Source organism: Terrapene carolina, unplaced genomic scaffold (assembly GCF_002925995.2).
Source record: "Terrapene carolina triunguis isolate 2854851 unplaced genomic scaffold, T_m_triunguis-2.0 Scaffold30859, whole genome shotgun sequence".
NCBI lineage: Eukaryota > Metazoa > Chordata > Testudines > Emydidae > Terrapene > Terrapene triunguis.
The window spans coordinates 1,953-16,772 of record NW_020695210.1 but is presented as its reverse complement, the minus strand read 5'-3'; the positions used below and the strand labels follow the sequence as shown (position 1 = coordinate 16,772).

The 14,820-nt window shown below is 63.1% G+C and overlaps 1 protein-coding gene across 1 annotated transcript; it reads right to left on the bottom strand.

The window, feature by feature from the left end:
* Positions 1–9,363: 9,363 nt before the first annotated feature.
* Positions 9,364–12,891, bottom strand: LOC112112043 (UPF0561 protein C2orf68). The gene is made up of 4 exons (XM_024207754.3): positions 12,776–12,891; positions 11,865–11,980; positions 10,923–11,068; positions 9,364–9,906 (listed from the first exon to the last, which is right to left on the bottom strand). Exons 1-4 carry the CDS (start codon positions 12,889–12,891, stop codon positions 9,784–9,786), a joined length of 501 nt encoding a protein of 166 aa, XP_024063522.1. The 3' UTR covers positions 9,364–9,783.
* Positions 12,892–14,820: the final 1,929 nt, after the last annotated feature.

The window sequence follows — 14,820 nt, the reverse complement described above, 5'->3', positions numbered from 1 at the left end:
CATCTGCCAGCCCCCCCGGCCGAGGGCCCTGCCTCCGCCCCGCTCTCACCAGGCCCTGCTTCCCATCAGGGTCCTGAGTCCTCACCTCCAGTTACAGTCAGTGAGAGCGGCTGGTGCTGAGCCCTGGCAGGGCCCCCCCGACCCCGTGCCCTTCTGAGCTTCTGCCACTCCAGACTGGGCCAAACTGGTACAGCCTCCCCACTCCCTGCAACGCCCGAGAGGCTCCGGGAGAGCGTGTGTGTGTGTGTGTGGGGGGGGGGGGGGGGGCTTCCCCCAACCCCGGGAGCAGCTGGGGGCGAGATACAGGGGGCTCCGACCTACTCTCTGTGTAACTGCACAAGCCCCCGGTCGCCATCTATAACGAATTCCCACCTCCCTGCCTTTAACCAAGCTGTCACTTCACTGCCGAGGTCCCAGGCCAGGGCTGGAGCCATCAGCAACAACTGCTGGCTGCTCTAAGCACCCAGCGTGCGCAAGAGCCTCCCAGGGGCAGTGATGGGGTCCCGGAAGGCTGGCGGGCTGGCCAGCCAGCCTGCCCCAGCGGGCTCTGTGGAGACCTCATGGGGCAGGGGGCCCTGCAGGTGAAGCAGCAGCCGGATCCAGGGGATTACACCTAGGTTAGCACTCTGCATCTGAATTCCCATCTGTTTCATGGGCAGCTTTGCAAGGCCACTCCCCTCAATCCTACCCCTCAATCCTGGCACCGGCAGCCCCCAGGGACTTCCCTCCTGCAGAGGGGCACTCAGCCCAACACGGTTTGGGGTGACCCTGGCTCTGCCCATGTGGATGAGGACAAGGGTCCCCCCCAGTGGCTGGAGCCTGGTACTGCAGGGTGAGTTAGGGACACACTGGGGCTCTCTCAGAGATGAGGACAAGGGCGGCTATTGTCAAGGCAGCCGTGCTGAGGACCGTGGGAGACATGCCAGCCCCACCTTGGGGAGGATTAGGAGAGGGACCCCACCCAGCTCCACTAGCATCTAGGTCTGCCTGAAAACACACTGGCCGGTAGCTACCCCCCCCCCCAGTGAGTGAGGTAAGTGCCAGAGGGCTGCACCCACGGGAGCATTGAACTGCGCCCCTTAGGAGTGGCCGTCAGTGGACCCTTTGCTGCCCTGGGTTAGAACACAGCCCTCGAGCCGCTCAACCTGCAGGCAGGAAGTCCCGTTCTGGGCTCGTAAGGCCAGTCCTGAAGCCAAACTCAGCAGACACCACGGGTCAGACACATGAATGCTGAGCCCTGTAGTGACCACCATTTACCTGGTGCAAAGGGGATCCAGTTAACCCTCCCCCACAGGCTCCCATGTCAGACACAGGCCAAGGGGCTACAGCAAGGGGAACACACTGAAGTGTAAGCGGCAGGATGTTGGCCAGGCCCACAGGTAGCTATGGCTCCCAGCTCATGGAGCCTGGCGACTGAGGATTCATCACACAGCTTATGCCAGTTTGATGCCCTGATCACAGAGGGGCAGGGCTCAGAGGGGACCCAGAGGTGCCCCCAGCACTGGAATAGTGGTATCTGCACCTCCCAAAGTAATTGCTCCCAATCACACCCCACCTTTCCATTTTCCCCACCCCATCACAAAGCAAACCTCAGTGCTCACTCCGTGACCCCCCACCAGCACCCCAGACAGCTGCCACCCTGGAGTCCGAGCTGGGCTGGGGACACAAAGAGCCGCCAGCCACTGTTACACCAGGAGGGGGCAGAACTGGAGTGAATCCAAGACTCAAGTAAAACATGGTGGCAACAATCAGTTCATAGCATAGGAGGCTACTAAAGGGAGGGGTTGTTAGCCCACAGAGAGGCGGGAACCTACCCTTCACTGGATTCAAAGTCACTTGGTTTGGGGCTTAGACTGTCAGAGGAAGCAGCCCATGGACTAGCCACCCAATCTCATGGCTATTGGAGCACCCTGTTCATTAGCCAGATCCCAGCCCCTGTTGGTTAGCCAGCACCCTCCCCACATCACTACATAAACCAGAGCAAAGTGGCTGCTTACACGATCCATATCCCAGTGATGGAGAAGGTGGACAGGCTAATGGGGAGGATGATCCAGGCTGTCATTAGTGAGTCCAGATACAGAACGTGTGTGTTGGGGGGACTCGGAGATGAGGAGGGAAGGGAAGGGAGAAGGGGGGACGGGTGGGCACCAGCTACAACCCAAGGCCTCCTCTCGGAACCATCAGAAGGCACCTGCCTGGAAGAGAGAGAGAGAGAGAGAGAGAGGTGCCTATGTCAACCAACAGCAGCCAGACCTACTGTTACACGGGGGGGGGGGAGGGTCACCACCACCTTGGAGCCCCTCAGGTTGGGACTGTTTTCCTCTTTAACAGCCACATCCCTTGGACAGCAGGTGTCCATCATCCCACCCACCGACCCAGGAGTCCCTAGGCCCACCCCCTGGCTCTAGCCAATGTACACACCACCTCTGCTCTCCCACCAAATCCCTGGTAGCACGACAAAGCCCTCCCCCACTCACCCCTGACCTTGCAGCCAGGGCACAATGCATATCAATGCTGGGACATATGGCAAGTGTCACAGGATGGCAGCAGGCAGTTCTTCCTGACCATGCTTCCACCGGGGCAGGGAGACCCTCTTGGGCATAGGGCAGCTGCCGATTCTTCCAGCCCACCCTTCTCCTGTGCCCCTGGGCAGCCAGCTCCTGGGTGCTCCCCCGCTTTGTGCTACAGCTGCATTACCACATACTGATACAACACCCCCCCTCCCACTGACACAGTCCCACTGCCACTAAGCCACACCCCCACCTCAAAGCTACAGGCACGCCACACACCCCTTCTCTTTCCAGCTCCTTGTGCACTTCCAGCCAAGGAAGCAGGACATTCGCTTCTCCTTCATGCTGCTGGATTCAAAGCCAAGGGCCCAGCTTAGCGGCCATCCCTGGCCCTGTTGCTTAGCACCCTCCCCACGCACTGATCCAGGGGCTCAAGGACACAGACTTTCTGGCACTCGCTCCTTCCTTGCATGGGACTTGGGCTGGCTAGGCAGCCCTGGAGAACAAAGCTCTCCCCATAGCAGGGGGTACAGAGACAAGGCCTCTCTCTCCCCATCCCCCTGGCCTGGAGGGACCCCGCCTAGTCTAGCAGTGAGATTGGAATTCAGCTTCTAGGGCCCAGCCAGTGCCTGGCCGCTTTCCGATCGGCTGCCACGAGGGGACGGCGATTTACCTGACAAGACAGGCCCTGGCAGCCCCTGGGGCCACACACCCCAAGGCTTCGCGTCCCAGCCAAGTATCAGGGTTACGGGCTGGGCTCGGGACAGGGACAGCAACATTTCATTCATCCCGCACCTCCGGGCCGCCGCCAGCGCTAGATCCCCCCAGGTTTCCCGGGTCATTCCAGCAAAGCCGGTCTCGGCCCCCCGCTGCCGGGTTCCCGGGGCTGGTGCAGCAGGGACCCTGCAGCGCTGCCAGCTCTGGGGCGGCGGGGGGCGGGGTGGGTCCCGGCTTCTCCACCCAGGGTCTTGCAGCGCCCGCGCCCACCCAGCGCCCCCGGAGCGAGGTCGGACAGACGGGAGCCCGCACCACCCTCGCTCGCGAGCTCACAAACCCGGGGGCCAGTGGGGGGGGCGGGCCCAGATGTGTGGAGGGACCCGGGTCTCTGGGGGGCAGATCCGGGTCTGTGGGGGAAGGGGGCCGGGCGCGTTCCCACCAAGGGGGGGGGAGGGTCTCTTACCCGCTCCCCGCCGCAGCCTCCCGTCCCGGCCCCAGCGCGCCGGGGTTGCCGGCTCCACACGGACCTTTAAGGGGCCAGGCCGGCCCCGCCCCCGCGCAGCTGACCGCGGCGCGCAAGGCCCGACGGGAGCTGTCGTTTCCGAGCCATCCCAGTGCAGGACTACAACTCCCGCCATGCAGCGCGAAGCGACCGCAGCCGGGACAATAGAGCGGAGGGGGCTGGGGCGGAGCTCTATCGGACGGGGCGGGGCTTCTACGACGGACAGGGATCCCTGAGAAGGGGCGGGGTTTGACGTTTGAATGATGGGGGGGTCAGGCTGGACTGACCCATCTCTGAGATGGGGAGGGGGAGTCAATGTTTCCCCTCCCTCGGGAATTCCTGTGTTGCAGGTTCGAGTCCTGTCCTCGGCACAGGTCGGGGGGGGGGGGGGAATACTGGGGGGCCTGCCACAGGTCCAAGTCCTGAATTAGGGGTCCCAGCTCGGGGTCCAAATCCTGGCTCTAGGCTGAGTCCAGGCCTTTGGGGTCTGAGGTCAGGAGCCTGGGCTGCAGCCAGGGGGGTGTTCGTATCCCACGCAGATTCAGGAAAAGGAGGAACAGATATTACCACAGAGCGGGTGGGAGCTGCACAGGGCTGGTGCCCCTGGCCCTGCCATGCACTCTGGGGTGCCCTGCTCACATTGTGCACCATCCTTAACACCCCCCTGGCTGCTGGCTCCCCTCCGCCCCAATGGATCCAACCATCCCCAGACAAACAGCCTGGCAGTGGATCAGCCCAGAACACAGTTGCCAACTTTCCCGCAGTAACTAAGCACCTCGACTTTCACAATAAGCCCAAAATCAAGCTAGTCCCATCAAGTCAAGGCCAAAACAAGCCAATCCCTAAGAACCCCAACACTCCATGTGACTAGATCCCCCCGGCGTGCAGTCTGGGGCCTGCTGTGCACCCCTGACTCTCTCCCCCCCTTGACCCTGCTTGCCCCCCCCCTTTGCTGGGAGCTAATAAAACAAAAGAAGCAACTACAACAAGCTACAAGCTCCAAACTAGCCAACAAGCAACTCACAAGCCAATTAAGCCAAAAACAAGCCCAATTTCTGCGTTTTTTCCACAGGTTTGGCATGTCTAGCCCAGAAGCTTTCCGCCTCCAGGAGAGGCTGGAAATGATCCACCCAACCTCAGTGCTGCCCCGTGCCACCAGCTCCGTGTGGGCGAGATCTTGTGGCCATGCCGGCAGTGACGCCTCTCCCTGCCAAGTGCTGGGGTCAGGGGCCTTGCCCCATCCTGCCAGCCATGTAAACCAGATGATGAGGGCGAGGATCAGGCCCCATCCCCCACCACACAATCCCTCTTCAGCCACAATCCTATGGGTGTCAGGGGGGCACCGGTTGCTTTCGGGCCTTCCCTAGGTCTGGAGAAGCCTGCAGCCTGCGACTCACCCTCTCTGCCCTCCAGGACCCTGCCAGCGCTGACCCCAGGCCTCCAAGAAGAGGCGGGTTAAGCTTTTGTGGGGCCCTGGACCAAAGCAAGTGGGGTCCCCTCCCCCACATTCTCCTGCCAGGGAAATGAGGTTGGGATGTGGGGGCTTCCCCTGCTCCCCGGCAGGAGCGCTGGGTGGGCAGGCGGAGTGAGTCGGGGCATGGGATTGCCCATTTTTTTGTCCCCCCTAATTGGCCAGGGTCCCTGGGCACGGGCTCCATTGACCCAGTGACTAATCTGCCACTGCCTCCAAGCCAGCAGCCACGACTGCATTGTCGGTTACCCACATCACCCTTGGAGCCCCAACATCCCAGCCAGCGGGAAGGGGGCTAATCTCGGATCTGGAGATACACCACAGCCGAGCCTGGGAGATTATAAACAAGTCCCCTGGTTATTCCCAAAATCACTCCTACCCTGGTGGCCGCAGGCCCTGGGATGGGAGACCATGGATCTGACAACCCAGGGCCCGTTCCCCACTGGCTGTAGGTTTCTGGGCCGTGCTGCTGCCAGGGTAGCGGGGTGAACGAGAGCCGCGAGGAGCAGGGCAGCTGGGCGGGGACGCTGCTGACAGCAGACTGGGGTGAGGATGGGGGGAGCGAAATGGAAATTCATCAGGTCCCAGCTCAAAGCAGCTCCAGGAGTCAGCGTGTTGGTGGGCTGGAGCAAAGGGGCTGGGACTCAGGGCTCCTGGGCTTTAGCCCCATCGCTACCACAGACTATGTGACCTTCTACACACCACTCCCCACTCCGTGCCTCAGTTTCCCCAGCTGTAGCCTGGAGGAGAGAGCACTGCCCTGTGCAGCTAGGTCGCTCCTGCATGCAGTGGCTGGGGATCCCTGGCTGGCAGGCGCTGCAGATTCCCAGCGGTGGGTGTCATGCTCTGCCCTACACTCAGATCCCCTCACCCTTGGGTTCGAATCTGTCCCATGCTGCCCGTTGGGTGGCTGCTGTGTAAAGGGAGCCTGAGGGGACTTGGTGCAGGTCGTAGCAGGGCAGGTGTCACCCCTCCTTGCTAGTCCCAGCAGGAAGGCCATGGGCTGAATCCCCTCTGCTCCCTAGAGGGCATCCCCCCAAGCAGGGCTGAGATGGGCTGCCTAGAGGGGGGGGGTCACTCCCCCTGGACCCGAGCTGTGGCTAGAGGCCTTGTGGCTCCAGGGCTGTGAAACAGGAGAGTGCTTCTCATGGGTAAGAGAGCCTAGGACAGCTGGGTCCTTCCCACAGCTTGCCACGCGCCCGCAGGCACAGGGGATATCAGGCAAATAACCCATCTCCAAACCCATCCGAGAGAACCCCTGGCTGCTCCGGGATGACCGGCGCCAGAACGAGCCCGGATCCCCTGGGGCCCAGTTGGTTACGCACCGTGCACTTGGCAGCAGTCTAGAGCCCTGGATTCACAGCAGCGTTTGGGGGCAGCGACGGGCGCAGGCTTGTTACAAACCTCGGCTGACAAGCTCGTTTGGTGGACATGGTTGGATGCCACGTTCCATGGCCTGGCCATGGCCCTGGGATACCCTGGCCCCCTCAGAGCCGCTGCTGACGCCAAGGGGAGCTGCACAGAGATGGGGGAGAACGTGGCCTGCAGGTAGCAACTCTCATAGTTATTCCTAGGCCCTTCTTGTCGCATCCAGCATGGCCTGATAGGAGCCTCTGCTTCCCTGGAGGCCAGCCCTGCCCCATTTCTCTCCCCCGCTCCCTTAGCACAGTGCATCTTTCCCGTTCTTCCCGTCAGCCGTTGCCACCCGGGAGTGCCCCCCCGTCCAGCTGCTCGAAGGATCCGCAATAGGACACCGAACACAGACACTGAAAGTGCCATCAATGGGCTTTGGAGTCAACACTGGGCTCAGTGCAGCGTTCGCAGCTCTCCGAGCCCTTGCTTCAGGCTCTCTGCAGACTCAGGTAGGCAATGCTATCTCACAGGGCACGTTTTCAGGGGTTTCTGCACTACCCCGCTGGCTGGACATTCCCTTTGCGGTTCAAACGAAGACCGAGATGCCGCAGGATTTGAACGTGCCACGCAGGCCGCAGAAATACATCCAGCGGGCGGGGTCCGGCTCGGACACTGCGGCTGTAAACTCTGAATGGTAAACAGACACCCGAAGACCACCTTTCTGTGTGAAACCGGTGTGCCTCCCAGAGCTCCCACCACCCCGCAGACCCCCATTACTGCAAGAACGTGACAGAAGGACAAGTATTTGGCCATGCAACCATTGTGTGCAAATGGCTGCATGGTCCAATCCCACTGCAGGAAAGGTGACTATTCTCTTCCCTTTAATTTCAGGAAAGCCATGTGGCTAGTGGTTAGACCACGGGTTTGCTGGGTGACCCTTGGGCTTTCCCCTCCTGTGCCTCAGTTTCCTCTTTGGTAAAATGGGGATAGTCATGGCGCCCATTGCAAGCGCTTTGAGCTCAGTGGCAGGGTCGTTCTGTGCGTAGCTAGACATGAGCAGGGTCTGAAAGTGACCCAGGCACAGAAAGGTTTGCGGGATTGTCTGAGTATCTGGATTGTGGCAGTGCCTGGGACGCCACACAATGAAAAGGCAGCCCCCCGCCCGCGATTTGTGCCAGTTTAGTGAAACCAGCGTCGCCCCCGTGAGGACACACTGATTGCATGTCAGCTTGAACCAGTTCCCAATCCTCTGAAGTTAAACTGCTAGAACCTGGTTCAAACAGAGACGTGCACATGGGAGGGTTTTGCTCCATTTAAAGGGAACAACTCTCCATGCAGGCCCATCTACCAACCTGCCTTGGGGGCAAGAATCTTCTCCTTCAGGCTCATGCGAGTTCTGGGCTCAGCGAAAACTGATTACTGCCCCCCACACCCGACGTGCCAGAGAAGCGGATGAGTCGCCCTGCCCCAGAGCAGGCCCTAGTGGGAATTATACCCTCCCTCAGGTGGCCCCACCTCTCTGCCCTCGGGGGAGGTGGCCGATGGGTGTGGGAGTGAGTGCAGGGGGCGAGCTGTCCTCCAAGGGGGGGGCCCTGGTGGAGAGGCGACCTAACACCACGGGGGACTGGGCAGCACAAGAACTGCCTCCTGCTCAGTGCTCAGGACAGGGAAGCTGGACTCCTGGGTTCCGTTCCCAGCTGTGCTGCTGACCGGCTGCCTGAGCTGGCCCGAGTCATTTCCGCTCATTGCGCCTCAGTTTCCCCACCAACTCAGGGGGCGGAACAGCAGCCGAACTGCCTCTCCAGATCCCGGGGGGGAAGGAAGAGCTGCTGGCGTGTGCAGCGCTCGCCGGGGCCGTGGCAGCAGTCAGATGAAATCACACGCCAGGGGTCAGCATTGCGTAGCGACGAGGGCACCAGGCTGGCGCTCAGGGGAGCGGGGCCCATTCCTAGCTCTGCTGGGTGACCTGGGCCAGGCTGATAAGACTTGTCCATTTCAGGGGAGGGGCGAGGATGAGTCGAGGACCGCGCCCTCCCCAGTTCTGACGCCCGGGAGACAAAGGGGGTCAGGGGCTAGAACACCCCCAGGGCGTGGCCCCAGCGATCCCCATCCAGGCAGGGGTCGCACAGGAATGCTTGTTACTACACAGCCCAGTTCTGTTTTGTCAGGACATTTATTGGTGCCGCGAGCACAGGGCCCTGCGGTCCTGGTGCCGAGAGCTCCCTGGGGCAGGCCTGGCTGGCCATGGCACTGGAGCACGGGGCTCATTCATTTCTCCAGCGCCCCGGGGCCAACAGGCACTAGAGCCGAGATGCCTGACGCAGCCCGGCGCCGAGGGGGCGGTTCCACCATGCGTATAGGGCAGATCCAATGGGGTTCGGCCGGTTCCCCCACCCAGGACACAGGGCGTCCCCTAAAGGGCTCAGTGGCACATTCCTGCCTGGGTGGGGGTATGGGGCCCATGGGAACCTCTCAGGGACCAGCCCAATCCCGGTGCCCTCTGGCCACCGCCCCAGCTGCCAGGTCCCGTGCTGTATGCTGGCCAACAGCCTGGCACCTTCAACCAGCCATAGAGCTCCCTTAAACAAGACAGTCTGCCTGGGTGTGAGCCCCCCGTGGGAACTGAGCCAGAACAGGGAGCAGCTCAGCCACCCATAGAATGGAGGACAGGGGACCCCAGGAGGTGGGAGTTGGGGGAATGGGGATGGGAGACCCTGGGGGCATGGAAGTCAGGGGGCAGGTTGACGGGGAAGCCAGGGGGAATGGGGGCAGGGAGACCCTAGGGGGATGGGAGGGTGGGGGTGGGCGGACCCTGAGGGGAGAGGGGGCGGGGGGATCCTGGGGGAGGGGAGGCTGGAGGACCATGAGGGCAGAGTGGCTTCATGGGGCCTGTCAGCACCGGTGCACCCTCCAGGCATTACCAGGCTGGGCAAGACTCCTCCCCGCCAGGCTGTGCCCAGGGCTTCATCTGCCCCAGTTCCCAGGACCCCCAGGCCGCCCCGCTCAGGATCCCTACCTAGCAGCCAGCTCCTTCTGGGGGCACCAGCGCTGGGCCCTGGCTGCTGGGGGTGGCTGGGAGCGGCAGGGAACAAACCCGTTCAGCAAGTCTGTGGGAGCTTGGGGCAGCCGGGTTCTCGCTCCCCGGGGCCACAGCCTCCAACACCCCCAGCCAGGGTGTCGCAGCTCTCACTCTGCGCCCAGCTCCCCACCCAGCACGGCCACCACAGGCCTCAGCGCTTCGCCCGCCGCTTCCGCAGCTCCTCCTGCACCCGCTGCCTCAGGGCCTCACGCAGGGGCGGCTCCAGTGGGCTCCGGGCACACACCTTCTCCGTCACCTCCTCAGGGCTGTCGTCCTGCAGTGAGAGGGGCAGGGCCTGCATCAGCTCCGGAAACTCCTGCCACCCAGCTCCCGCATGCGCCCAGCCCTCCCTCCTGGCGGAGCGAGCAGCTGAGCGCCAGCTCCCTGCACCGCCCCAGGCAGCATGTGCTAGGGCCCCAGCATGCCCCAGCCGGACAATCCTGTCACTCTGCGCTGGCTGCAGCCTCTGCCATGGGGTCTGCGGGCCCTGGCTCCTGTCTGTAGAAGGGGAGGGCCGCTGGGCCGGCAGCTGGCATGTGGAGGTGCCCTCTGCCCCCGGAGAGACGGGGGAGCAAGGGGAGAGGGCGAGAGACACCAACGGGATGGAGGGACCACACAGAATGCTAGGAGTGACAGCACCCCCTGCTGAGCCCCCTACCCTGCTCTCCGCATCACGGGGCCCCGTCAAGCAACTGCCCCACTCCCCAAACCACGGCGCCCCCTGCCGAGCCCCCCCCCCCCCCCCCCCCCCGCCCCGCCCCCTGCCCCACGCCCCCCCCCGCTAAGCCCCCCACCCTGCTACCCACAACACGGTGCCCCCTGCCAAGCCCCACACCTCCTCCCCACAGCACGGCACCTTCCGCTCCAGTCCCCACAACACGGCGCCCCCTGCCAAACCCTACACCTGCCTCCCCACAGTACAGCCCACCCCACTCCAGCCCCCTGCTGAGCCCCCCACCCCTCTCCCCACAGCACAGCACCCTCCGCTCCAGTCTTCACAACACAGCGTCCCCTGTTGAGCCCTCGCCCTGCTCCCCACAGCACAGTGCCCCCTACTCCACCCCCTGCAGCACGGCGCCCCCTGCTGCACCCCATAACCCTCTTCCCTGAGCTGAGCCCCTGCCCTGCTCCCTGCAGCCCAGGCCCCTTAACACCTCGCTCAGTCATTGGGGTCAGCACTGACACAGGGGGAGAGCGCTCCCTACTAGCTCCCACCCTCTCCTGCCAGGAGATCCCCTCCCTGCCGCCCTGTTCTCCTGCCACCCCCTGCCTGGTTTGCCAGGCACATACCTGGTGTACAATGACCGAGGTGACCTCGCCGCTGTCGGCCTCATACTCTAGGCAGAAGAGCTCTGTGCCGCGGGGGTCTGGCTCTGTGCTGGAGCTGCTCTCGCTAGACCCCTCGTACTCCAGGCCGCAGGCTGGGTCAGCTCGACCTGGGGAGCGTAAGGGAGCCGATGAGGGGAGTGTGGCCAGGCGGTGCCTGCACCCACCCAGAGAAAACAGGGCATGGACGCAGCAGTCTGGAAATGGAGTCCTTGAACCTGGCACCAGGAATCCATCAGATTTAAGGGGCGTTGACCTAATGCCCCTCAATCCCGACCCGCAGCCCCCTGCTAGCTCAGCCCTGGGATCCCCACTCCACAGCCCTGCTGCTGCCCCTCAATCCCGACCCGCAGCCCCCTGCTAGCTCAGCCCTGGGCTCCCCACCAGCTCTGCCAGTGCCCCTGAATCCCGACCCGCAGCCCCTCAGAATCCTGCTAAGCAGAAGTGGCCAATCGTGATCATCTTTGGACTGGGATGGGCACCAGTTAGGAGGCCCAGAGCCAGGTCCTGCGGGCGACCGTCACTGGGATTTGGACCCAGGGCTCTGGGCGAAGGGACCGCGTGGTTAAACCCCTGCTCTGTGGCGCTGCCAGTGACCAAGGAAAGGGCTGGGCATGCCAGGCCTGTCCCCATCTGATCCCTCAGCCTGGCCACGGCCCAAACCTGGCTGGTCGGTCAGCCGCCCCTTGGAACTGACGCCCGTCGCACCAAAGGTGCAGACACGGTGCTGGGGGGATTCTGGACTCGCCCCCACCAAACTCAATGACTTGGATCAGCACAGGAGCTAACAACGCCTGGGCAGCCCCCCCAATGAGGGCTGAGGGGGAGGCGCCCCCACTCTGCTGTACACATGCCCCATCCGCTCCCCAGTGGGAGCACAGAAAGCAGGGCGCCAGCTGTGCTCACTTCTCCGGCAGGGGTGGTACACCTGCTGGTCGGGTTTCCTGGGCCGGGGCGGGGTCGGTGTGTGCCTCTTCTTCACCTTCTCCTTGGCCTGCTTCATCTCCCGGTCGTAGTCGTCCCTGATGGGGAGGAGAGTGAGGCCTGGGGCTGCAGCTGGGTATGGGGCTGGGAGCCGGGACAGGCCTGCCTGGAGATGCCATTGATTTGCCACACCTAGGGGGGTGCACGTGGGGCGTGTTTGCATAGGCCTTGTGGCAGGGCGAGGGGCTGGTGCTGGGGGGGGGGGGGGGGGGTACCTGCCCCATCTTACCCTGTTCTCCAGTGCCCCCCCCCTTACAGGTTATCTGCAGAGGGGGATGGGGGATAGGCACCTACCCTTTTCACCCAGCTAGAGAGAGGCGTCCTGCTTGCTGTTTGCATTAGTAGTTGGGGTCCCATTCCCACCCAGCCCCGGAGGCTCCACAGCTGAACAGAGAACTGGCAGGGCTGGTACACAGATGCCATGCCCTTGACCCGAAATGTGCCAGGGTGGGGGCAGGCGTGACCTGGGAGGGGGTTGAATACCAGCCCCCCCAGCCGGGGTCTCCCAGGCCTGCACCCAGTGAGGGTCCAGCTCCCCCAACCCTTGCTGTCGGGGGGGGGGGGCTGCAGGGCGGGGGGGTCTCATGGGGGGGGGGGTTCCCTGGGGGCAAGGACCAGGAGTCCCGGCCCCGGGGCGGGGGCCGGGGCTGGGGGGGGGGTCCGCGCACAGGGTCCGGGCCTTGGAGATCCAAGGGGGCGGGGTCCGGGCCAGGTGCCGGTGCCGGGAGATCCGGGGTCCGGTCCTGGTGGGGCAGGGTTCGGTCCCGAGATCCGGGGTCCGGTCCCGGGGAGTTCGGGGGGCAGGGTCCGGTCCCGGAGGTCCGGGCCGGTACCTGGCGACCTGGTTCCGCCGGATGTGCCGCACGAAGCCGTGGCTCATGTCGAGCCGCCCCCCCGGCCGGCAGCCGCCCCAGGCCGGGCCCCGCTCCGCCTCCGGCCCCGCGTCCATCGGCCCCCGCCTCGCCCAGCGCCGGAGAGCGGCGGCGCCGGGGCCCTGAGACCCGCCCCCGGCCCCGCCCGGCCGAGCGCGGGGAGCCGCGAGAGACTGACTCAGACCCCGGCTCCTCCGCACCTGGTCAGGCCCCCCCGTCCCCGGGGCCAGCCCCTCCAGACCGGGATCAGCCTCCCGGCCCCAGTCCCCGGTCCGGAGCCTCCCACCCCGGGACCAGCCCCCCGCGTCTCCCTAGGGCCGCCCCCTACCCGGGGCAGGCACCTGCACCCCCCTGGAGCAGAGACCATTCACCCTCATCCCCATCCCTGTGTCCCCCCCATACCCCCTACAACCCAACACCACCCTGTACCTGTGCATTCACCCCCCGCCCCGTGCCTCGCACCCCCACACCGAGCTCTGCGCAGTGCCCCCCACTTCTGAGTCACCTTTGCACTGCCCCCGTCACTGGCACACCAGCGCCAAATGAGGTGGGAGCGTTTGACACCCTAGGGTGAGAAGCCACAGGGCAGAGCCGTGCGCCAGGCGGTCCGCGTTGGATATTGTATCTGTGCAGAGGGAGGTTATGTCACGGCAGGCCTTTAGCCCGGGGGCTCATAGGTTCAGTTGCACCCCCAGAAATCAAGAGCGCCAACCCTCAGTGGTGCTGTGACCCCGCTCCCTCAGATTTGGCCTGGCTGCCCCTCCATCAGTGGCACTGCCACCCTGTGCGCCAGATTGCAAAGCAGGGGGCCGGGCCCAGCCCTGCAGCACAGAGCCGCTGCGCCAGGGTGCGTGTGGGGCGGACATAGCGCACCCGCGGAATTGGGAGGCTATGGCCATCCCTGCATAAAGGCAACTTCGTCTCAGAGCTTGTCTACACTCAAATGTAGCACTTCAGTGTAGACACTACCCACCCCACAGCAGGGGTTCTCCCGTTAGTCACCTCCCCACGGGGCAGCAGTTAGGTCCCCAGAAGAATTCTTCCGTCCACCTAGTGCTGTCTACACTGGGGGTTAGGTTGGCTTAACTACGCCATTTGGGGGGAGAGGGGGAATGTGTGGATTTTTCACACCCTTGAGCGAAGTAGTTAAACCAATTTAATTTTCTAGTGTAGACCAGACCTAAGTCAAAGCCTCTGGGTGTGAATGTAATGCCAATGCTAAACAATAATAGATTTGAGAGACAAGGTAATATGTTTTATTGGACCAGCTTCTGCTGGTGAGAGATACAAGCTTTTGAGCCACACCGAGCTCGTCTTCAGGTCTGGGAAACCAACTCAGAGCGTCACAAGGTGTTAACTGCTTATGCCAAAGAATCGGTTCCACCTTGTATTTAGCTGTGACGCTGGAAGTGCCTTTCCCAGCCCTGCAGAAGAGCTTGGTGTAGCTTGAAAGCTTGTCTCTGTCACAGAAGTTGGTCCAATAAAAGATATTGCCTCCCCCACCTCATCTCTCTAATCTCCTGGGGCCGACATGGCTGCAATGCCTATTGCTGTGTTGGCAATTTCAGGCCTTCATAAATCATGAGCTTGGCTTAACAATCATGAGATTTTAAAATCAGTAACTGCTGCAGTTGGCTTCCGTGGCCTTGCGGCTTGTCAGGCCTCGGGATTCACGTTTTCTGGCTTTTCTCCCCACACACAAGGTCTTCCACGAGAGCCCAGATCCTCACCCCGTCACTGGACTCCAGGAGCTGGGGCTTTAGGAGACATGCCAGGGTTGCAGGGATCAGACGCTGGGGGCAGGGCAAGGGGCAGCAGCACAGACACGAGACACCAGCCCTCTGGGGAGCAGAGTGAGGCCACAAAGCCCCAAGCTGCCATTGCCAATGATCGCTGCATAAAGGGGAGACTGTCTCTTTAAATAGGAACTCCGAGAAGACCGGCGGTCGGCCCATCCCACAAACACTGGCTGGACAGCAACCAATGCGCATGCGCGAAGGGACGCC

Coding starts and splice junctions, on each gene's coding strand:
- LOC112112043 (XM_024207754.3), bottom strand. CDS start 12,891: ATGGACGCGGGGCCGGAGGCGGAGCGGGGCCCGGCCTGGGGCGGCTGC. Junction 11,981..12,775: donor CGGCGGAACCAGGTCGCCAG/GTACCGGCCCGG, acceptor CCTCCCCATCAG/GGACGACTACGACCGGGAGA. Junction 9,907..10,922: donor CCTCGGTCATTGTACACCAG/GTATGTGCCTGG, acceptor CTCTCACTGCAG/GACGACAGCCCTGAGGAGGT.